At 50.5% G+C, this 23,387-nt stretch overlaps 2 protein-coding genes across 10 annotated transcripts; both read left to right on the top strand.

The window, feature by feature from the left end:
* The first annotated feature begins 309 nt into the window (after window positions 1–309).
* Window positions 310–12,981, top strand: LOC307096459 (uncharacterized protein). Of its 9 annotated transcripts, none has more exons than XR_013813277.1 (22): window positions 310–1,267; window positions 1,642–1,707; window positions 2,386–2,841; window positions 3,558–3,788; window positions 3,867–3,974; window positions 4,118–4,245; window positions 4,405–4,491; window positions 5,196–5,260; window positions 5,399–5,461; window positions 5,581–5,707; window positions 5,786–5,853; window positions 6,202–6,284; window positions 6,447–6,511; window positions 7,102–7,167; window positions 7,309–7,372; window positions 8,131–8,195; window positions 8,380–8,440; window positions 9,420–10,022; window positions 10,268–10,331; window positions 10,472–10,535; window positions 10,697–11,768; window positions 11,909–12,981. XR_013813277.1 is itself a non-coding variant. In XM_079766094.1 (15 exons), the coding sequence occupies exons 3-15, from the start codon at window positions 2,597–2,599 to the stop codon at window positions 7,335–7,337; spliced, it is 1,365 nt and encodes a 454-aa protein (XP_079622220.1). In that variant the 5' UTR covers window positions 310–1,267; window positions 1,642–1,707; window positions 2,386–2,596; the 3' UTR covers window positions 7,338–8,180. The 9 variants fall into 9 exon arrangements, 3 of the variants coding, with proteins under 3 accessions (XP_079622220.1, XP_079622219.1, XP_079622221.1); XR_013813278.1 differs by having other exon boundaries at window positions 9,107–10,022; XR_013813275.1 differs by lacking the exon at window positions 8,131–8,195 and having other exon boundaries at window positions 9,107–10,022.
* LOC307096493 (uncharacterized protein) lies at window positions 10,952–19,552 on the top strand (the record flags this gene model as incomplete). The annotated part of the gene is made up of 6 exons (XM_079766160.1): window positions 10,952–10,970; window positions 11,562–11,565; window positions 12,969–13,873; window positions 14,355–14,498; window positions 14,945–14,987; window positions 18,245–19,552. 5 exons carry the CDS (start codon window positions 10,952–10,954, stop codon window positions 14,953–14,955), a joined length of 1,083 nt encoding a protein of 360 aa, XP_079622286.1. The 3' UTR covers window positions 14,956–14,987; window positions 18,245–19,552.
* Between the last annotated feature and the right edge of the window lie 3,835 nt (window positions 19,553–23,387).

Genomic DNA, 23,387 nt, shown 5'->3' with positions numbered 1-23,387 from the left:
AAGCTGTGTGTTCCCCACAGGAAGGCGCATTTTTACCAAAGGAATTGTTTTTCCTCCACAGGAAGCTGCATATACCCCACAGGAAGCTGTGTGTCTGCAAAAGGATGGTGCATTTACCTCACAGGAAGAGGTATTTCCCCCACATGAAGGTGTGTGTCCCCTACAGGAAGGTGCATTTCCCCGACAGTAAGTGGTGTGTCCCGCACAGGAAGCTCTGTTTCCCTCACAGAAAGGTGCATTCCCCCCACAGGAAGATGTACATCCGGCATAGGAAGAAGCGTTCCGCGAGGAAGGTGTGTTTCCCTGCCAGGAAGAAGGGTCCCCTCACAGGCACGTGTGTACGCCCACAGGAAGGTTCATATCCCCCACAAGTAGCTGCATTTCCCACACAAGAAGTTGTATTTCCACAAAAGGATGGTGTGTGTCCCTAAGAGGAAGGTGTAGTTACCCCACAGGGAGAAGTGTTCCCCCATAGGAAGGTGTGATTGCCCCACAGCAAGAAGGATTCCCCCACAGGAAGGTGAGTTTCCCCCATTGAAACTTCTATTGCCCCCACAGGAAGAAGTATTCCCCACAGGAAGGTGTGATTCCCCCACAGGTAGAAGAGTTCCCCCACAGGAAGTTGTATTTTCCCAAAAAAGAAGCGTTCCGCTGAGGAAGGTGTATTTCCCTAACTGGAAGAAGGGTTCCCCACAGAAAGGTGTGTACCCACACAGGAAGGTGCATATCCCCCACAGGGAGGTGCATTTACACCACAGGTAGGTGTGTGATTCCCACACAGAAAGAAGAGTTCCCCTACAGGAAGGTGAGTTTCCCCCACAGGAACTTCTATTGCCCACACAGGAGGAAGTGTTCCCCAAGGAAGGTGTGATTCCCCCCAGCAATAAGAGTTCCACCACAGGAAGGATAGTTTCCACCACAGGAACTTCTATTGCCCCTACAGGAAAAAGTGTCCCCCACAGGAAGGTGTGATTCCCCCACAGCAAGAAGCGTTCCCCCACAGGAAGTTGTATTTTCCCCAAGGAAGATGTGTTCCCCTACAGGAAGCTACATTTCCCCCACAGGACGTTGTGTTTCTCCCACAGGAAGAAACGTTTCCCCACAGGAAGGAGTGTGTCCCCACAAGAAGGTGCATTCCTCCCACTAGAAGTTGCATTTCCCCCACACGAAGAAGAGTTCCCACACAGAAAGCTGTGTGTCTGCCACAGGAAGTCGCATTTTTACCACAGGAAGATTTTCCTCCACAGGAACGTGCATATTTCCCACAGTAAGCTGTGTGTCCCCCACAGGATGGTGCAGTTCACCCACAGGAAGTGGTATTGCCCCCATAGTAAGGTGTTTGTCCCCACAGAAAAGTGCATTTCCCCCACAGGAAGTGTTATTTCCCCTACAGGAAGAAGCATTTCCCCACAGGAAGCGGTGTGTCCCCAATAGGAAGCAGTGTGTCCCCACACAGGAAGTGGTATTTCCCCCACCGCAAGCTGTGTGTCACAGGAAGGTGTGAGTCCCCCAGAGGAAGCAGTGTGTCCCCCACAGGAAGTGGTATTTCCCCCACAGGAAGCTGTGTGTCCCACACAGGAAGGTGTGAGTCTCCCACAGGAAGGTGTATTTCCAACACAGGAAGATGTATTTCTCCCACAGGAAGAAGTGTTTCCCCACAGGAATGTGTGTGTCCCTCACAGGAAGGTGCATGTCCGCCACAGGAAGGTGCATTTCTCCAACTGCAAGTGGTATTTCCCCTACAGGAAGAAGCATTCCCCCACAGGAAGCGGTGTGTCCCCCACATGAAGCTATGTTTCCCTCACAGGAAGGTGCATTTCCACCACAGGCAGTTGTATTTCCCCACACGAAACAGAGTTCCCACACAGAAAACTGTGTGTCCCCCCCGGAAGGCGCATTTTTCCACAGGAATTGTTTTTCCTCCACAGGAACGTGCATATTTCACACAGTAAGCTGTGTGTCCCCCACAGGATGGTGCAGTTCACCCACAGGAAGTGGTATTGCCCCCATAGGAAGGTGTTTGTCCCCCACAGAAAAGTGCATTTCCCCCACAGGAAGTGTTATTTCCCCTACAGGAAGAAGCATTCCCCCACAGAAAACTGTGTGTCCCCCACCGGAAGGCGCATTTTTCCACAGGAATTGTTTTTCCTCCACAGGAACGTGCATATTTCACACAGTAAGCTGTGTGTCCCCCACAGGATGGTGCAGTTCACCCACAGGAAGTGGTATTGCCCCCATAGGAAGGTGTTTGTCCCCCACAGAAAAGTGCATTTCCCCCACAGGAAGTGTTATTTCCCCTACAGGAAGAAGCATTCCCCCACAGGAAGCGGTGTGTCCCCAACAGGAAGGCGCATTTTTACCACAGGAATTGTTTTTCCTCCACAGGAAGCTGCATATACCCCATAGGAAGCTGTGTGTCTGCAAAAGGATGGTGCATTTACCTCACAGGAAGAGGTATTTTCCCCACATGAAGGTGTGTGTCCCCCACATGATGGTGCATTTCCCCCACAGGAAGTGGTATTTCCCCCACAGGATGCTGTGTGTCCCCAACAGGAAGGTGTGAGTCCCCCAAAGGAAGGTGCATTTCCCCCACAGCATGGTGTATTTCCACCCCAGGATATTGTATTGCCCTCAAAGGAAAAAGCGTTTCCCCACAGGAAGGTGTGTGTCCCTCACAGGAAAGTGCATGTCCACCACAGGAAGGTGCATTTCCCCCACAGGAAGATGTATTTCCGGCATAGGAAGAAGCGTTCCGCGAGGAAGGTGTGTTTCCCTGCCAGGAAGAAGGGTCCCCTCACAGGCACGTGTGTACGCCCACAGGAAGGTTCATATCCCCCACAGGTAGGTGCATTTCCCCCACAAGAAGTTGTATTTCCACAAAAGGATGGTGTGTGTCCCCAAGAGGAAGTTGTAGTTACCCCACAGGGAGAAGTGTTCCCCCATAGGAAGGTGTGATTGCCCCACAGCAAGAAGGATTCCCCCACAGGAAGGTGAGTTTTCCCCATTGAAACTTCTATTGCCCCCACTGGAAGAAGTATTCCCCACAGGAAGGTGCGATTACCCCACAGGTAGAAGAGTTCCCCCACAGGAAGTTGTATTTTCCCAAAAAAGAAGCGTTCCCGCTGAGGAAGGTGTATTTCCCTAACTGGTAGAAGGGTTCCCCACAGAAAGGTGTGTACCCACACAGGATGGTGCATATCCCCCACAGGGAGGTGCTTTTACGCCACAGGTAGGTGTGTGATTCCCACACAGAAAGAAGAGTTCCCCCACAGGAAGGTGAGTTTCCCCCACAGGAACTTCTATTGCCCACACAGGAGGAAGTGTTCCCCAAGGAAGGTGTGATTCCCCCACAGCAATAAGAGTTCCGCCACAGGAAGGTTAGTTTCCACCACAGGAACTTCTATTGCCCCTACAGGAAAAAGTGTCCCCCACAGGAAGGTGTGATTCCCCCACAGCAAGAAGCGTTCCCCCACAGGAAGTTGTATTTTCCCCAAGGAAGATGTGTTCCCCTACAGGAAGCTGCATTTCCCCCACAGGACGTTGTGTTTCTCCCACAGGAAGAAACGTTTCCCCACAGGAAGGAGTGTGTCCTCACAGGAAGGTGCATTCCTCCCACTAGAAGTTGCATTTCTCCAACACGAAGAAGAGTTCCCACACAGAAAGCTGTGTGTCTGCCACAGGAAGTCGCATTTTTACCACAGGAAGTTTTTCCTCCACAGGAACGTGCATATTTCCCACAGTAAGCTGTGTGTCCCCCACAGGATGGTGCATTTCACCCACAGGAAGAGGTATTGCCCCCATAGGAAGGTGTTTGTCCCCCACAGAATAGTGCATTTCCGCCACAGGAAGTGTTATTTCCCCTACAGGAAGAAGCATTCCCCACAGGAAGCGGTGTGTCCCCAACAGGAAGCAGTGTGTCCCCACACAGGAAGTGGTATTTCCCCCACCGCAAGCTGTGTGTCACCCACAGGAAGGTGTGAGTCCCCCAGAGGAAGCATTGTGTCCCCCACAGGAAGTAGTATTTTCCCCACAGGAAGCTGTGTGTCCCCCACAGGAAGGTGTGAGTCTCCCAGAGGAAGGTGTATTTCCACCACAGGAAGATGTATTTCTCCCACAGGAAGAAGCGTTTCCCCACAGGAAGGTGCATGTCAGCCACAGGAAGGTGCATTTCTCCCACTGCAAGTGGTATTTCCTCCACAGGAAGAAGCGTTTCCCCACAGGAATGTGTGTCCCCCACAGTAAGTGGTGAGTCCCCCACAGGAAGCTATGTTTCCTTCACAGGAAGGTGCATTTCCACCACAGGAAGTTGTATTTCCCCACACGAAGCAGAGTTCCCACACAGAAAGCTGTGTGTCCCCCACAGGAAGGCGCATTTTTACCACAGGAATTGTTTTTCCTCCACAGGAATGTGCATATACCCACCGGAAGCTGTGTGTCCGCAAATGGATGGTGCATTTACCTCACAGGAAGAGGTATTTCCCCCACAGGAAGGTGTGTGTTTCCCACAGGAAGGTGCATTTTCCCAACAGGAAGTGGTATTTCCCCCACAGGAAGAAGCATTCCCCAATAGGAAACGGTGTGTTCCCCACAGGAAGCAGTTTGTCCCCCCACAGGATGGTGCATTTCCCCCACAGGAAGTGGTATTTCCACCACAGGAAGGTGTTTGTCCTAAACAGGAAGGTGCATTTCTCCACAGGAAGTGGTATTTCCCCTACAGGAAGAAGCATTCCCACACAGGAAGCGGTCTGTCCCCAACAAGAAGCTGTGCGTCCCCCACAGGAAGGTGCATTTCCCCCACAGGAAGTAATATTTCTCACGCAAAACCGTGTGTGTCCCCCACTGGAAGGTGCATTTCTTCCACAGGAAGTGGTCTTTTTCCTATAGGAAGAAGCATTCCCCCAAAGGAAGCGGTGTGTCCCCCACAGTAAAGTGGTGTGTCCCCCACAGGAGGCTGTGTTTTCCCCACAAGAAGGTGCATTTCCCCCACAGGAAGTGGTATTTTCTCCACAGGAAGAAGCATTTTCCCACAGGAAGCTTTGTGTCCCCCACAGGATGGTGCATTTCCCCCACAAGAAGTTGTATTTCCAAAAAAGGATGGTTGTGTCCCTCAGAGGAAGTTGTAGTTACCCACAGGAAGAAAGGTTCCCCAACTGGAAGGTGAAATTCCCCCAAAGTAAGTTGTATTTACCCCACAGGAAGAAGTGTTCCCCCGCAGGAAGGTGTGTTTCCCCCACAGCAAGAAGGGTTCCCCCACAGGAAGGTGAGTTTCCCCCACTGGAACTTCTATTGCCCCCACAGGAAGAAGTGTTCCCACAGGAAGGTGTGATTCCCCCACAGCTAGAAGGGTTCCTCCAAGGAAGGTGACTTTCCCCTACAGGAACTTCCTATGCCCCCACAGGAAGAAGTGTTCCCCACAGGAAGGAGTGATTCCCCCACAGCAATAAGGGTTACCCACAGGAAGGTGAGTTTCCTCCACAGAAAGAAGCATTCACCCACAGGAAGTTGTATTTCCCCCAAGGAAGAAGTGTTCCCCTACAAGAAGCTGTATTTCCCCCACAGTACGTTGTGTTTCCCCCACAGGAAGAAGCGTTATCCCACAGGAAAGTATGTGCCCCCCACAGGAAGGTGCATTTCCCAAAAAAGAAGAAGCGTTCCCCCACAGGAAGTGGTATTTTTACCAAAGAAAGAAGCGTTGCCCCAGAGGAAGGTGTGTTTCCCTAACTGGAAGAAGGTTTCCCCCACACGAAGGTGTGTATACACACAGGAAGGTGCATATCCCCCACAGGGAGGTGCATTTCCGCCACAGGTAGCTGTGTGATTCCCGCACAGCAAGAAGGGTTCCCCCACGGGAAGGTGAGTTTTCCCTACTGAAACTTCTATTGCCCCCACAGGAAGTAGTGTTCCCCACAGGAAGCTGTGATTTCCCCACAACAAAATGGGTGACCCTACAGGAAGGTGTGAGTCTCCCACAGGAAGGTGTATTTCCATCCCAGGAAGATGTATTTCTACCACAGGAAGAAGTATTCCCCCACAGGAAGCTGTGTGTCCCCACAGGATGGTGCATTTCCCCCACAGGAAGTGGTATTTCCCCCACCGAATGCTGTGTGTCCCCCATAGGATAGTGTGTGTCCCCCACAGGAAGGTGCATGTCCAACACAGGAAGGTGCATTTCCCCCATAGGAAGATGTATTTCCTCCACAGGGAGAAGCGTTCCACAGAGGAAGGTGTGTTTCCCTGCCAGGAAGAAGGGTTCCCTCAAGGAAATTGTGTACGCCCACAGGAAGGTGCATATCGCCCACAGGGAGGTGCATTTCCCCCACAGGAAATTGTATTTCCACAAAAGGATGGTGTGTGTCCCCCAGAGGAAGTGTAGTTACCCCACAGGAAGAAGGTTTCCCCATCTGAAAGGTGAATTTCCCCCAAAAGAAGTTGTATATCACCCACAGGAAGAAGTGTTCCCCCACAGGAAGGTGTGATTCCTACACAGCAAGAAGAGTTCTCCCACAGGAAAGTGAGTTTCCCCCACAGGAACTTCTATTGCCCCCACAGGAAGAAGTGTTCCCCATAGGAAGGTGTGATTCCCCCACAGCAATAAGGGTTTCCCCGGGTAGGGTCAGTTTCCCACACAGGAAGTTCTATTGCCCCTACAGGAAGAAGTGTTCCCCAAAGGAAGGTGTGGTTCCCCCACATCAAGAATCCTTCCCCACAGAAAGTTGTATTTTTTCCAAGGAAGAAGTGTTCCCCTACCGGAAGCTGCATTTCCCCCACAGGACATTGTGTTTTCCCCACAGTAAGAAGCGTTCCCCCACAGGAAGGTGTGTGTGCCCCACAGGAAGGTGCATTCCTCTCACAGGAAGTTGTATTTCCCCACACGAAGGAAAGTTCCCACACAGAAAGCTGTGTGTCCCCCACAGGAAGGCGCATTTTTACCACAGGAATAGTTTTTCCTCCACAGGAAGGTGCATATCCCCCATAGAAAGCTGTGTGTCCCCCACAGGATGTTGCATTTCCTCCACAGGAAGTGGTATTTCCCGCACAGGAAGGTGTGTGTCCCCCACAGGAAGGTGCATTTCTTCACAAGAAGTGGTATTTCCCCTACAGGAAGAAGCATTTCCCCACAGGAAGCGGTGTGTCCCCAACAGGAAGCTGTGCGTCCCCCACAGGAAGGTGCATTTCCCCCAAAGGAAGTTGTATTTACCCCACAGGAAGAAGTATTCCCCCAAGGGAAGGTGTGATTCCCCCACAGCAAGAAGAGTTCCCCCACAGGAAGGTGAGTTTCCACCACAGGAAATTCTATTGCTCCCACAGGAAGAAGTGTTCCCCACAGGAAGGTGTGATTTCCAAACAGCTAGAAGGGTTCCCCCACAGGAAGGTGAGTTTCCCCCAGAGGAACTTCTATTGCCCCCACAGGAAGAAGTGTTCGCCACAGGAAGGTGTGATTCCCCCACAGCAATACTGGTTCCCCCCTGGAAGTTGAGTTTCCCCACAGGAAATTCTATTGCCCCTACAGGAAGAAGTGTTCCCCACAGGAAGGTGTGATTCCCCCACATCAAGAAATGTTCACCCACAGGAAATTGTATTTTCCCCAAGTAAGAAGTGTTTCCCTACAGGAAGCTGCACTTCCCACACAGGACGTTGTGTTTCCCCCATAGGAAGAATTGTTCTCCCACAGGAGGGTGTGTGTCCCCCACAGGAAGGTGCATTGCTCTCACAGGAAGTTGTATTTCCCCACAAGAAGAAGAGTTCCCACACAGAAAGCTGTGTGTCCCCCACAGGAAGGCGCATTTTTACCACAGGAATTGTTTTCCCTCCCGAGGAAGGTGCATATACCCCACAGGAAGCTGTGTGTCCCCACAGGATGGTGCATTTCCCACACAGGAAGTGGTATTTACCCCACATAAAGGTGTGTGTCCCACACAGGAAGCAGTGTGTCCCCCACAGGAAGTGGTATTTCTCCCACCGTAAGCTGTGTGTTTCCCACAGGAAGGTGTGAGTCCCCCGAAGGAAGCATTGTGTCCCCCACCGAAAGTGGTATTTCCCCCACAGGAAACTGTGTGTCCCCCCCAGGAAGGTGTGATTCCCCCACAGGAAGGTTTATTTCCACAACAGGAAGATGTATTTCTCCCACAGGAAGAAGCTTTTCCCCACAGGAATGTGTGTATCCCCACAGGAAGGTGCATGTCCGCCACAGGAAGGTGCATTTCCCCCACAGGAAGTGGTATTTCCCCTACAGGAAGAAGCATTCCCCCACAGGAAGTGGTGTGTCCCCCACCATAAGTGCTGTGTCCCCCACAGGAAGCTGTGTGTCCCCCACAAGAAGGTGTGAGTCCCACACAAGAAGCAGTGTTTCCCCCATAGGAAGTGGTATTTTCCCAACAGGAAGGTGTATTTCCAGCATTGAAGATGTATTTCCCCCACAGGAAGAAGCCTTTAGCCACAGGTATGTGTGTGTCCCCCACTGTAAGATGCATGTCCGCCACAGTAAGGTGCATTTACCCGACAGGAAGGGTATTTCTCCTACCGGAAGAAGCATTCCCCCAGAGGAAGCGGTGTGTCCCCTACAGGAAGCTGTGTGTCCCCCACAGGATGGGTCATTTTCCCCACAGGAAGTGGTATTTCCCCCACAGGAATGTGTGTATCCCCCACAGGAAGGTGCATTTCCCCCACAGGAAGTGGTATTTCCCCTACAGAAAGAAGCATTCCCACACAGGAAGCGGTGTGACCCCACAGGAAGGTGTATATCCCCCACAGGAAGTTGTGTTTCCCCCACAGGAAAGTGCATTTCCCCCAAAAGAAGTGGTATTTCCCCCGCGGGAAGAAGCATTCCCCCACAGGAAGTGGTGTGTCCCCCACACTATGTGGTGTTTCCCCCACAGGAATCTGTGTGTCCCCCACAAGAAGGTGTGAGTCCCGCACAAGAAACAGTGTGTCCCCCACAGGAAGGTGCATTTCCCCCACAGGAAGTGGTATTTCCCTTACAGGAAGAAGCATTCCCCCCACAGGAAGAAGCCTTTAGCCACAGAAATGTGTGTGTCCCCCACAGGAAGATGCATGTCCGCCACAGGAAGGTGCATTTCCCCCACAGGAAGTGGTATTTCCCTTACAGGAAGAAGTATTCCCCACAGGAAGCGGTGTGTCACCTACAGGAAGCTGTGTGTACCCCACAGGAAGGTGCACTTCCCCCACAGGAAGTGGTATTTCCCCCACAGGAAGGTGAATTTCCCGCACAGGAAGTGGTATTTCCCGCACCAGAAGCTGTGTGTCCCCTACAGGATGGTGTGACTCCCCCAGAGGAAGCAGTGTGTCCTCCACAGGAAGTGGTATTTCCCCCACAGGAAGATGTTTGTCCCCCACAGGAAGGTGTGAGTCTCCCAAAGGAAGGTGTATTTCCACCACAGGAAGATGTATTTCTCCCACAGGAAGAAGCGTTTCCCCACAGGAATGTGTGTGTCCCCCACAGGAAGGTGCATGTCTGCCGCAGGAAGGTGCATTTCCCCCACAGAAAGTGGTATTTCCCCTTCAGGAAGAAGCATTCCTCACAGGAAGCAGTGTGTCCCCCACAGTAAGTGGCGTGTCCCCCACAGGAAGCTGTGTTTCCCTCACAGAAAGGTGCATTTCCACCACAGGAAGTTGTATTTCCCCACACGAAGCAGAGTTCCCACATGGAAATCTGTGTGTCCCCCAAAGGAAGGCGCATTTTTACCACAGGAATTGTTTTTCCTCCACAGGAAGGTGCATATACCCCACAGGAACCTGTGTGTCCCCGAAAGGATTGTGCATTTCCCCCAAAGGAAGTGGTATTTCCCCTACAGGAAGTAGCATTCCCGCACACCAAGTGGTGTGTCCCCCACAGGAAGCAGTTTCTCCCCCACAGGATGGTGCATTTCCCCCACAGGAAGGTGCTTTTCCCCCACAGGAAGATGTATTTCCCCCACAGGAAGAAGCTTTCCCGCAGAGGAAGGTGTGTTTCCCTGCCAGGAAGATGGGTTCCCTCACAGGATCGTGTGTACATCCACAGGAAGGTGCATATCCTCCACAGGGAGGTGCATTCCCACAAAAGGTTGTTGTGAGTCCCCCAGAGGAAGTTGTAGTTACTCCACAGGAAGAAGGGTTCCCCATCAGGAAGGTGAATTTCCCCCAAAGGAAGTTGTATTTACCGAACAGGAAGAAGTATGCCCCGACAGGAACGTGTGATTCCCACACAGCAAGAAGGGTTCCCCCACAGGAAAGTGAGTTTCCCCCACAGGATCTTCTATTGCCCCCACAGGAAGAAGTGTCCCCCAAAGGAAGGTGTGATTTCCGCACAGCTAGAAGGGTTCCCCCACAGGAAGGTGAGTTTCCCGCACAGGAACTTCTATTTCCCCCACAGGAAGAAGTGTTCCACACAGGAAGGTGTGATTCCCCCACAGGAAAAAGAGTTCCCCTACAGGAAGATGTGTTTCCCACATAGGAACTTCTATTGTCCCCACAGGAAGAAGTGTTCCCCACAGGAAGGTGTGATTCCCCCACAGCTAGAAGGGTTCCCCCACATGAAGGTGAGTTTCCTCCACAGGAACTTCTATTTTCCCCACAGGAAGGTGTGATTCCCCTACAACAAGGAGCGTTCACCAACAGGAAGTTATATTTCCCCCAAGGAAGAAGTGTTCCCCTACAGGAAGATGCATTTCCCCCACAGGACATTGTGTTTCCCCGACAGGAAGAAGCATTCCCCCACAGGAAGGTGTGTGTCCCCCACAGGAAGGTGCATTCCCCAAAAAGAAGAAGCATTCCCCCACAGGAAGTTGTATTTTCCACAAAGAAAGAAGCGTTCCCGCAGAGGAAGGTGTGTTTCCCTAACTGGAAGAAGGATTCCCCCACAGGAAGGTGTGTACCCCCACACAGGAAGGTGCATATCCCCCACAGGGAGGTGCATTTCCACCACAGGTAGGTGTGTGATTCCCGCACAGCAAGAATGGTTCCCCCACAGGAAGGTGAGCTTTCCCTACAGAAACTTCTATTGCCACCACAGGAAGTAGTGTTCCCCACAGGAAGCTGTCAGTCCCCCACAGGAAGGTGTTTTTCCATCCCAGGAAGATGTATTGCCCCCAAAGGAAGAAGCGTTCCAGCAGAGGAAGGTGTGTTTCCCGGACAGGAAGAAGGGTTCCCCCACAGGAACGTGTGTACGCCCATAGGAAGGTGCATATCCCCCACAGGGAGGTGCATTTCCCCCACATGAAGTTGTATGTCCACAAAATGATGGTGTGTTTTCCCCAGGGGAAATTGTAGTTACCACCCAGGAAGAAGGGTTCCCCAACTGGAAGGTGAATTTCCCCCAAAGGAAGTTGTATTTCCCCCACAGGAAGAAGTGTTCCCCCACAGGAAGGTGAGTTTCCCCCACAGGAACTTCTATTGTCCCCACTGGAAGAAGTGTTCTCCAAAGGAAGGTGTGATTCCCCCACAGCAATAAGGGTTCCCCCACAGGAAGGTGAGTTTCCCCCACAGGAACTTCTATTGACCCGATAGGAAGAAGTGTTCCCCACAGGAAGGTGTGATTCCCCCACAGCAATAAGGGATCCCCCCAGGAAGGTGAGTTTCCCCCACAGGAAATTCTATTGCCCCTACAGGAAGAAGTGTTCCCCACAGGAAGGTGTGATTCCCCCACATCAAGAAGCGTTCCCCCACTGGAAGTTGTATTTTCCCCAAGAAGAAGTGTTCCCCTACAGGAAGCTGCATTTCCCCCACAGGATGTTGTGTTTCCCCCACAGGAAGAAGCGTTCTCACACAGGAAGGTGTGTGTCCCCCACAGGAAGGTGCATTGCTCTCACAGGAAGTTGTATTTCCCCACACGAAGAAGAGTTCCCACACAGAAAGCTGTGTGTCCCCCACAGGAAGGGGCATTTTTACCACAGGAATTCTTTTTCCTCCACAGGAAGGTGCATATACTCCACAGGAAGCTGTGTGTCTTCCACAGGATGGTGCATTTCCCCCACAGGAAGTGGTATTTACCCCACAGGAAGGAGTGTGTCTTCCACAGGAAGGTGCATTTCCCCCACAGGAAGTGGTATTTTCCCTACAGGAAGAAGCATTCCCCCACAGGGAGCGGTGTGTCCTCCACAGGAAGCAGTGTTTCCCCTACAGGAAGTGGTATTTCCCCCACAGGAAGCTGTGTGTCCCCCATAGAAAGATGTGAGTCCACACAGGAAGTTGTATTTCCACAACAGGAAGATGTATTTCCACAACAGGAAGAAGTGTTTCCCCACAGGAATGTGTGTGTCCCCCAAGGAAGGTGCATTTCTCCCACAAGAAGTGGTATTTCATCTACAGGAAGAAGCATTCCCTCACAGGAAGCGGTGTGTCCCCCACAATAAGTGGTGTGTCCCCCACAGGAAGCTGTGTGTCTCTCACAAAAAGGTGTGAGGCCCCCACAAGAAGCAGTGTGTCCCCCATAGGAAGTGGTATTTTCCCCACAGGAAGGTGTATTTCAACCAAGGAAGATGTATTTCCCCCACAGGAAGAAGCCTTTAGCCACAGGAATGTGTGTGTCCCCCACAGGAAGATGCATGTCCGCCACAGAAAGGTGTATTTCTTCCACAGGAAGTGGTTTTTCCCCTACAGGAAGAAGCATTCTCCCACAGGAAGCGGTGTGTCCCGTACAGGAAGCTGTGTGTCCCCCATAGGAAGGTGCATTTCCCCCACAGGAAGTGGTATTTCCCCTACAGGAAGAAGCATTCCCCCACAGGAAGCTGTGTGTCCCTCACAGGAAGGTGCATTTTCCCCACAGGAAGTGGTATTTCCCCCACAGGAAGAAGCATTCCCCCACAGGAAGCTGTGTGTCCCCCACAGGAAGTGGTATTTACCCCACAGGAAGAAGCATACCCCCACAGGAAGCTGCGTGTCTCCCACAGGATGGTGCATTTCCCCCACAGGAAGTGGTATTTTCCCCACAGGATGCTGTGTGTCTCCCACAGGAAGGTGTGAGTCCCCCACAGGAAGAAGCGTTCCACAGAGGAAGGTGTGTTTCCCTGCCAGGAAGAAGGGTTCCCTCACAGGAACGTGTGTACGACCACAGGAAGGTGCATATCCTCCACAGGGAGGTGCATTTCCCCTAAAGGAAGTTGTATTTCCACAAAAGGATGGTGTGTGCCCCCCAGAGGAAGTTTTAGTTACCCCACAGGAAGAAGTGTTCCCACACAGGAAGGTGTGATACCCCGACAGCTAGAAGTGTTCCCCCACAGGCAGGTGAGTTTCCCCCACAGGAACTTCTATTGCCCATACAGGAAGAAGTGTTCCCCACAGGATGTTGTATTTTCCCCAAGGAAGAAGTGTTCCCCTACTGGAGGCTGCATTTCCCCCACAGGACATTGTGTTTCCCCCACAGGAAGAAGCGTTTTCCCACAGGAAGGTGCATTCCTCTCACAGGAAGTTGTATTTCCCCACACGAAGAAGAGTTCCCACACAGAAAGCTGTGTGTCCCCTACAGTATGGTGCAATACCCCCACAGGAAGTGATATTTCCCCCTCAGGATGGTGTGTCTCCCCCACAGGAAGTTGCATTTCCCCTACAGGTAGTGGTATTTCCCCTTCAGGAAGAAGCATTCCCCCACAGGAAGCGCTGTGTCCCCCACAGGAAGCAGTGTGTCCCACACAGGAAGTGGTATTTCCCCCACAGGAAGCTGTTTCTCCCCCTCAGAAAGGTGTGAGTACCCCACAGGAAGGTGTATTTTCACAACAGGAAGATGTATTTCTCCCACAGGAAGTAGCGTTTCCCCACAGGAATGTGTGTGTCCCCCACAGGAAGGTGCATGTCCACCACAGAAGGTGCATTTCTCCCACTGGAAGTTGTATTTCTCCTACAGGAAAAGTATTCCCCCACAGGAAGCGGTGTGTCCCCCACAGTAAGTGGTGTGTCCGCCACAGGAAGCTTTGTGTCCCCCACAACAAGGTGTGAGTCCCCCACAAGAAGCAGTGTGTCCCCCATAGGAAGTGGTATTTCCCCCACAGGAAGGTGTATTTCCACCACAGGAAGATGTACTTCCTCCACAGGAAGAAGTCTTTAGTCACAGGAATGTATGTGTCACCCACAGGAAGGTGCATTTCACCCACAGGAAGTGGTATTTCCCCTATAGGAAGAAGCATTCCCCCACAGGAAGTGGTGTGTCCCCCACAGGAAGCAGTGTGTCCCCATAGAAAGTGGTATTTCCCCCACCGGAAGCTGTGTGTCCCCCACAGGAATGTGTGAGTCCCCCACAGGAACCAGTGTGTCCTCCACAGGAAGTGGTATTTCCCCCACAGGAAGCTGTGTGTCCCCCACAGAAAGGTGTGAGTCTCCCACGGGAAGGTGTATTTCCACCACAGGAAGATGTATTTCTCCCACAGGAAGAAGCATTTCCCCACAGGATTGTGTGTGTCCCCCACAGGAAGGTGCATGTCCATCACAGGAAGGTGCAATTTTTCCACAGAAAGTGGTATTTCCCCTACAGGAAGAAGCATGCCCCCACAAGAAGCGGTGTGTCTCCCACAGTAAGTGGTGTGTCCCCCCACAGGAAGGTGCATTTCTCCCACAGGAAGTGGTATTTCCCCCACAGGATGCTGTGTGTTCTCCACAGGAAGCTATGTGTCCCACACAGGAAGGTGCATTTCCCCACAGCAAGTGGTATTTCCCCTATAGGAAGAAGCATTCCCCCACAGGGAGCGGTGTGTCCCCCACAGTAAGTGGTGTGTCCCGCACAGGAAGGTGCATTTCCCCCACAGGAATTGGTATTTACCCCACAGGATGCTGTGTATCTCCCACAGGAAGGTGTGTGTCCCCCACAGGGCAAAAAATCTTAGTGGCCTCCTGTTCTCCATGTCTAAAAGGACCCCAAAGTTCTAGAAACTCCTAAGCCTCTGACGTTATGACAAACTGACCAGGAAGTTACAGGGACCCTGAAGCTGGAAGACCCTTTACAACTTATTTGTTTGACCAGAAGCTGATTAAGGGGGACCCAAAGCACCTCCTCCTTTCTACAGGTACCCCAAGTTCTCCCCCCTTCTTTTTGATTAACTTTTTTTGTTTTTCATTTACACTTGACGTGTAATATTATATTAGTTCCCGGTACGCAACCTAGTGATTAGACATTTATATAAGTTGCGAAGTGATCACCCTGATAAATCGAGTACCCATCTGGCAATAGGTACCCCGAGGGCAAAAAATCCCAGTGGCCTCCTGTTCTCCGTGTCTAAGAGGACCCCAAAGTTCTAGAAACTCCTAAGCCTCTTACGTTATGACAAACAGACCAGGAAGTTACAGGGACCCTGAAGCTGCCCGCTAGGAGCACTGTTCTACCCAAACGACACCGCGGCTACACCCCTGTCAACTCAAACTCCTGTGTGAGTCCCATTCCTGCAGCTCTTCAAGAGCTTCCCCCTGCGGGCACCCCTCCTCCCCTCATCGCTCCCAGGGCCTTATCATCCCCGCGGGCTCTAGAACCTGCCACCTGAGCAACAACCAAACATCCCCTGCAGAGGGTCTCCCCAGGAAAGGGCTGAGCACCAAGTCTTCTCCTTTATGGGTGTGTTGGCTCAATGACTGTCTCTTATTCACCGGCTTGGCTTGACGCACCGTGACCACAATGTCCATGTGTGTGGCTCTGGGGCCTGGGCAGAGCTCAGTGTCTGCAGTGGCAATGGGTAGGCACAGCCTCTAGCTCTTGGGCACGTCCGATTGGCTCTGCAGAGCCCTGTGCCTTCTTCCAGTTGCAAGGGAGGCTGGGAAGGAGAGCAGCAAGTGTGTTTGCTTTGAGCTTGGGGGTGAGGCTGTGCCCCCTCGGGTAAAGGGATCTTCCAATAGAAGAGGCTCAAGGGGCTGGGGCAGATGAATAATGGACATGGCCTGGCTGCCCAGGCCACAGGGCCCTGCATGTGTCTGCGGCCGTGCCCCTCCAGAAGCACATCCACAGGCCCTCTGCAGAGCTTCTCCACAGAGGGAGGAAGTCCTAACTGTGTTTAAAAGGTGTCACGTGGCAGAGGTGTGTTCAGTGCCCCCCCCCAAAACATGTCCTCCCTTTGCTAGGGACACCAGGCTGACTTACAACTGCCATGCATGTGACCCTATTCCTGCCCAGGTCAATCTATGTTCCCAGGGCTGGGAGACGGAGATCTAGGAAACAGGGGAGCACAAACCAGGCTCTACAGGTGCCGGAGACTGAACTGCTCAGGACAGCGTGGACACCAAAGGCTGATTCCCGACCCAAGCTGCCTGTCCTGCGCCCTCCTGCAGTGCATAGAGAACATGCAACCCAGTAATGGCACAAAACGCTGAATGCCTGATGGCTGATTGGAGGTGCCTCTTCTGCGCCCACTTGTGTTGAACGAAGGACATGCATCCCCAGGTGGGGGCAAAGGCTGAATTCCTAATGGCAGCACTCCACCCCCCTGTGAGGAACGAAGGCCATTCAGCCCTAAGTGTGGACCAAAGGCTGAATTCCTGATGGGCGCTGCGGCTTCTCCAGCCCCTTGTGCCGCACAGAGGACACACAGCACCACCTTTGGACCAAAGGCTGAATTCCTGACAGATCTGTCTCTCTGGCGCCCTCTTGTGGCGCACGGAGAACAAGCAGCACAAAAGGGGACCAAATGCTTAATTCCTGATCCAACCTGCATCTTGTGCGCCCTCCTTTGGTGCAGGAAAAGCATGCAGGCGGACCTGGGACCACAGGCGGGATTCCTGGTGAAAGCTGTCTCCTCTGCACCCTCCGTGGGGAACGAAGTGTTTGCACCCCTTGTGGGGGCCACAGTTTCCATTGCTGATGGGTGCCGTCTCCTCTGCGCCCTCTGGGCGGCACAGAGGACGTGCAGCCCCATGAAAAACCCTTTCCTCATAAAGAACACATTGGAAGGCACACAAGCAGGTTGGGGAGAACTGATGATCGGATCAATGAATTAGGAGACAGGTAGAGAAACACATCACTGAACAGAGAACCAAAAAGAAAAAAAAAAACAAAAAACGAAAAACACCCACAATTTAGAAACAGGAGGACAGCCCTAACTGCTGTGGATCAGTGGATAGAGCATCGGCCTGCTGACAGATGTGTCCCAGGTTCGATTTCGGCCAAGTCAAGGGCATGTGCCTTGGTTGTGGGCATGTCCCCAGTGGGAGGTGTGCGGGAGGCAGCTGATCCATGTTTCTCTCTCATCGATTTTTCTAACGCTCTATCTCTCTCCCTTCCTCTCTGTAAAAAATCAATCAAATATACTTTAAAAAATAATAAAAAATAAAATAAAAACAGGAGGACAACTTAAGGAAGCTGTGGGACAGGTTTTATTTTCAGACTCCCAGAATTCCTTAGTAGGCTGCTGTTCTCAGAATGCCCACAACAGGGCCTCCTGTGAGCAGATGTCACCACAGTCAGCCCCAAACTGCTTGCAAAAGGATGCACCTATATCCTTGCTAGGGTGCTGTTCTCAGAATGCCCACAACAGGGCATTTACCTGGGTTGCTGCTTCATTGGGCACTGCAGGAGGCAATCAATCAAGGTACATCTCTTGCATTGATGTTGCTCTCTCCCCTTCCCTTCCCTCCCCTGCACTCTCTCTAAAAGTCAATGTAAAAATACCCTCAGGTGAAGATTAACAAACAAAAGAGTACATTGCATTTGCATTTCACACAAATACTTTGCAGCACATAAACTTTTGGCCAGTGCTGTTTATTTGAGAGTACTAATAACGGGAAAGTCAGTAATGACTAATTGGAAGGTCAGACTTGTCATTTTAACTTATTGTTTCTAGCCATACACTAATTACTTTTCACATGTCGCATAACCAGAAGCATGTTATTACCCAAGTCCCATTTTCCACAGGGTTTTTTTTTGTTTGTTTGTTTGTTTGTTTCTTTTTTTAATATATGTTATTGATTTTTTACAGAGAGGAAGGGAGAGGGATAGAGAGTTAGAAACATCGATGAGAGAGAAACATCCATCAGCTGCCTCCTGCACACCCCCTACTGGGGATGTGCCCGAAACCCAGGTACATGCCATTGACCGGAATCGAACCTGGGACCCTTTAGTCCGCAGGCCGACGCTCTATCCCCTGAGCCAAACCAGTCAGGGCTGTTGTTTTTTTCTTGGTGTTTATAGAACACATAGATTATGTTAACTACACTTAATGAGTTGAACAACATATGTGAAAGATAATCTTCAATTCTGAGACTGTAATTTGTGAGTTGCCATCTGTTTTTGGACCAAAGCATAAGTTGATTCTAAAGTGTTTTTTGTGTTTTTCTTTTTCAGAACCGCTTGGAATAAGAACTGTTTATATATTCATCACTTATGGAATTATTATGGATTCCAAAGGTTTCTTTTTCAAGCAGTTCGGGGCTTCCTGTGGTGACATCTGCTCACATGTGGACACTTTAGGGTATTTAGCAATGGCGTCATAAGGGGATTTTTCTCCCGGGTAATCTACAACCCAGTCAACGCTCAACCACTGAGCCACGCCAGCCGGGCCACAGTTATTCTCTATTTCCACTTCTGAGCAATCACTGTAGAAAAATTATCATTTGCAACATCAAACGAATTCCTGAATCTGGCAGCAACCCTGGCTGGCTGCTCAATCCATTAATTCCTGATCCAACCTGCATCTTGTGCGCCCTCCTTCGGTGCAGGAAAAGCATGCAGGCGGACCTGGGACCACAGGCGGGATTCCTGGTGAAAGCTGTCTCCTCTGCACCCTCCGTGGGGAACGAAGTGTTTGCACCCCATGTGCAACCCAAGATGCAGGTTGGATCAGGTGGAGGTTGCTGTGGCCGGAGCACACACACCGTGCTTTTCCTGGGACAAGGCCTGGTTTACAGTGGCTGCGTGGTCAGCGTGACCAACACGGCACCTCCTTGCAGCCCCTGCTCAGAACCGCCTTCGTTTGAATGATACATGATCAGCCTCGTGAGAGGAAACCTTGTAATGAGCGTGGGAGCCATGAACACCTGAAACAACGGGCTCCACCTGAACAGCACAATGAAGAACGACACGGACACGAAGGATCTCCTGACGGACTGCGGACGCGAGGGGAAGCACAAAGCACCGTCTAGGCCACGTTATTGCCAGAGTCAATGCTGAATTGATGAAGCCTCCAGCTCCACCGGGTCAGTGAGCATCAGCGAGAAGAATGCGCAAAGAAACAGCAGGGGTGCGATCTGCCAGACCCGGGATTTCTGAAACTCCGCGACACAATGAACCTGATCTCTTCCACAAGTGAGAGGAACAGGGGAAGGGAGAACCGATACAGATTTCTTCAAAGATGGAAAACGTACCGAAGGAACTCAGCCTGGATGTCTTTCTTGAATTCTGATGTGAATAAAGCTGACAGTGAAAGGACATTTAAAAATACAGGACGTAAATACATTGTAAAAAGGACTGACTTCCATGTCTCTTATATATGGGAGTCTGAAATGCGCTCTCTCTCTTCAGTTGTAAAAGTAACTTTTCTCCACTAAATGGGTTTCACCTGACTTTCCATTTTTACTCTTTTGTCTTTAGTCCTCAGTCCTGGCACCATCCTTTTCCCCGATGTTGGGCTAACGGTGCACCTACTGGTCTGAACCCCAATCTTACAGGACCCTCTACCTCCATCCATGCTCACACATCTGCTTCTTCCAATTTCTCCCTCTTCCCATCCCATGTTAAAAAAACCACACACACACACACACACACACACACACACACACACATTTTCAAACGTGGTGATTTTATTTGAATCATCACTAGGCATATACAATGCTGGTGTATGGCTTGGTCTCTAAGTAGTTCAAATAAAACATTGAAATTTCGAAAGAGAATGAGAACAAAGTTCGCTAAATTATTCCAAATATATTCTCAGACAATTTCATACTCATTACCTCACGTTTCCAAGTGATTTTGAATGTTGCCTTACATAAAGTGCCCACTACACAAAAGTATAAGATTAATTACGGTATTTTCCGGGTATAAGTCGACTTTTTAACCCAGGAAAATCTTCTCAAGTCAGGGGTGGTTTTATACGCCGGGTGTCGTCTTATAGGGCGGGTGCTGAAACTTCTGAGCCGGACTGGAGAATCTGCGGTCGCCGCATACCGTGGGGGGAGCTCAAACACGGCCGCACTCCATTCATTTCAATGGAGCCCGACGGAGACCGCAAGTGTCTCCAGTTGGCTCGTTTTCGTGCCGCGTATGGTCTCCGTCCGGCTCCATTGAAATGAATGGAGTGCGGCCTGGTGCTCGCCGCATAAGGCGGGGATTCGGCCGCGGCCGTTTTTTGAGCTCCCCGCCACCATATGCAGCGACCTTATGAAAGCAGCAAGGGCTGCGCTGTACAAGCACGGTAGAAGAAAATCCACTCACCAGGATTCGTGAAAAGAAGTGACTTAACGCGGTCCTGATGACAAGGTGAGGGGGCGCCTCACCGGGAAGGTGTAAGTGAAGGGCGGAGCAAGCTGCAGGCGTCCGGGACACCCAGGGTATGGACAAAAAGAGATAGAGCTGTGCCCAGAAAAACACGCCTCTTTCACCCGTCTGGCCCGCCCTTGTATCCTATTACCATACCTCCTTCTCTGCCTCTCACATCTCGCTCCTGAGGACTGCAGTGAAGCGGCGTTGCTAAGTCCCAGGGACCTGCCCGGCACTTGCTCTCTCTCTATTGTTTGTTATCTTCCTCCTATCATCATCGGTTCCAGTTTGGTTGACAGCTTAGAAAACAAACAGCTTGGCAGCTCCCACGGGTTTATTGTCTTATCCTTCCTTTCAGCTTTAGAGTGAATTAGGAAAAGTTTAATCCACTTGCACTGTTTTATGTTTACATGTTTGATGACAAACAGCCTTATGTTTATAAGTGACAGTTTTCCTGCTAAGTACCTGCATGTCATAAGCATTTGAGTTAAAATTACCGTATTGAAATCAAAGCTGATGTGTCTTTAATTTTTATTTGGTGTGCGTTGGAAGAGGGGTAGTCTCATACGGCGAGTATATCCCAAACTCTATATTTGAACTGGAAAATTTGGGGTCGTCTTATCCGCCCAGTCGTCTTATACGCCGGAAAATATGGTAAGCTTTTAGATGCGTGGACAATGAAATGGCCACATGCACACTGAAAATCAAACTTAAAAAACAAAATTTTCCAGTTAATTTTCCTATAAAGGTAGGTGTGAAATATCTGAACGAAAATAAAGTAAATGTGGCAGAACAGGTTTGGCTCAGTGGATAGATTGTCCGTGTGCGGACTGAGGGGTCCCAGGTTAGATTCCGGTCAAGGGCATGTACATTGGTTGCTGACACATCCCCGGTAGGGGGTGTGCAGGAGGCAGCTGGTCGATGTTTCTCTCTCATCGGTGATTCTAGCTTTCTATCCTTCTCCCTTCCTCTCTATAAAAAATCAATAAAATATATTTTTAAAAAAGAAAGTAAATGTATGTACATGGTAATGAAACATTTTTAATACAATGCTAAGGAGAGGTGTCAGAGAAACCAAGTTGGCAGCATAAGGTAAACACCTATACTGCTGCTTCGCACAACGATTTTAAAACTGCCACTGGAAGACAGAGCAGACATCGTCCGGAACCACCGGAAAGCTGGCTGAGTGGAAATTCTACAACAAGTAGGAAAGAGGAAAGGACTCTGGGACTCAGGAGCTGTGGAGGTGCGGAGACCCGTGTGCGTGGAAAGGGTGGGCGGCTGAACACGCGGCTGGCTTATTCGCAGCATGCGGAGAGGGCGGGCAGCAAACGCGCGGCTAGCTTTCTCGTTCGGGAGGAAAACAAAAGCTCCCGACTGCACTGAACTCCAGGTCCGGGTGAGACTTTGAGTACCAAACTCATTCGGGGAGAAAGTGGACTGCCTGGCAGCGGGCGAAACTCGAGAGCAGCCTTTTCACAGAGGTGCGCGCAGCCATTGCCAAGGGACACTGAGAACAGGGCCCTCTTAGGGCGGGGCGGGGCTGGCGGGAAACCAAGGCTGTCTGCTCCACCCGGAGCCTCCGCCCCATCCACGCTGAGCACAGCAGCCCTCCCAGCGGAGACACTGCTGATCCTCACAGCCAATTGGCCTGGAGGTCAACTCCCCCCAGTGATACCAACAACAATCAAGGCTTAACTACAACAAGACTGCACACACAGCCCACAAAGGGCTGCACCAAGAGTGTCCACCTCAGGTAACTGGGGAGGCTGAGCCACTGGGCCCTGCTAGGACACCTAGCACACAAAGCCACTCCATCAGCTCAGGGAAGCAGCTACAATGGGGAGACAAAGAGGCAGGCCACAAAAGAAGGAAATGGAGGAGAGCAAAAGACTGGATATCGAGTTCAAAACCACGGTTATAAGGTTTTTCAAGAATTTCCTAGAAAAGGCCGATAAATTTAACGAGATCCTCGAGGATATGAAAAAGGATCAACTAGAAATTAAGCATACACTGACTGAAATAAAAAAAAACCACATTATAGTAGACCTAAAAGCAGACTAGAGCATTATAAGAATCAAGTCAAAGATTTGGAATACCAAGAAGCAAAAAACACTCCTCTGGAAAAGCAAAAGAAAAAAAGAATCCAAAAAGTTAAAAGACAGTATAAGAAGCCTCTGGCACAACTTCAAGCGTACCAACATCAGAATTATGGGGGTTCCAGAAGAAGAGAGAGAGAGCAAGATACTAAAAACCTTTTTGAAGGATTTGTGACAGAAAACTTGCCCCACCTGGTGAAAGAAATAGACTTACAAGTCCAGGAAGCACACAGAACCCCAAACAAAAGGAATTCAAAGAGGACCACACCGAGACACATCATCATTAAAATGCCAATAGCAAAAGACAAAGAGAGAATATTAAAAGCAGCAAGAGAAAAACAGTTACCTACAAGGGAGCACCCATATGACTGTCAGCTGATTCCTCAACACAAACTATGCAGGCCAGACGGGAATGGCAAGAAATATTCAAAGTGATCAACAGCAAGAAACTACAACCAAGATTAATCTACCCAGCAAAGCTATCATTCAGAACTGAAGGGCAGATAAAGAACTTCACAGATAAGAAAAAGCTAAAGGAGTTCATCACCGCCAAACCAGAATTATATGAAATGCTTAAAGGTATTCTTTAAGAAGAGGAAGAAGAAGAAAAAGAGAAAGATAAAAAATTATGAACAACAAATACATATCTATCAACAAGTGAATCTAAAAACAAAGGGAATAAAAAATCTGATGAACAGTATTAACTGGTGAATATAATAGAATCAGGGGCATAGAAAGGGAGTGGACTGACAGTTCTCGGGGAAAATGGGGAGTAGGGGGTGCGGGAAGAGACTGAACAAAAAGCGTACACCTATGGATGAGGACAGTGGGGTGGGGGGTAAGGGCAGAGGGTGGGGTAGGAACCTGGTGGAGGGGAGCTATGCGGGGGGGAAAAAGAGGAACAATTGTAAAAA

This window comes from Cnephaeus nilssonii, assembly GCF_951640355.1.
Source record: "Cnephaeus nilssonii genome assembly, chromosome: Y".
NCBI classification, from domain to species: Eukaryota; Metazoa; Chordata; class Mammalia; order Chiroptera; family Vespertilionidae; genus Cnephaeus; species Cnephaeus nilssonii.
The sequence above is the reverse complement of the archived record's forward strand: the minus strand, read 5'-3'. Positions and strand labels throughout refer to the sequence as shown.

Coding starts and splice junctions, on each gene's coding strand:
- LOC307096459 (XM_079766093.1), top strand. CDS start 2,597: ATGGTGTATTTCCACCCCAGGATATTGTATTGCCCTCAAAGGAAAAAG. Junction 4,492..5,195: donor GGTATTTCCCCCACAGGAAG/GTGTGTGTTTCC, acceptor TTTACCCCACAG/GAAGAAGTGTTCCCCCGCAG. Junction 5,462..5,580: donor TAAGGGTTACCCACAGGAAG/GTGAGTTTCCTC, acceptor TTTCCCCCACAG/GAAGAAGCGTTATCCCACAG.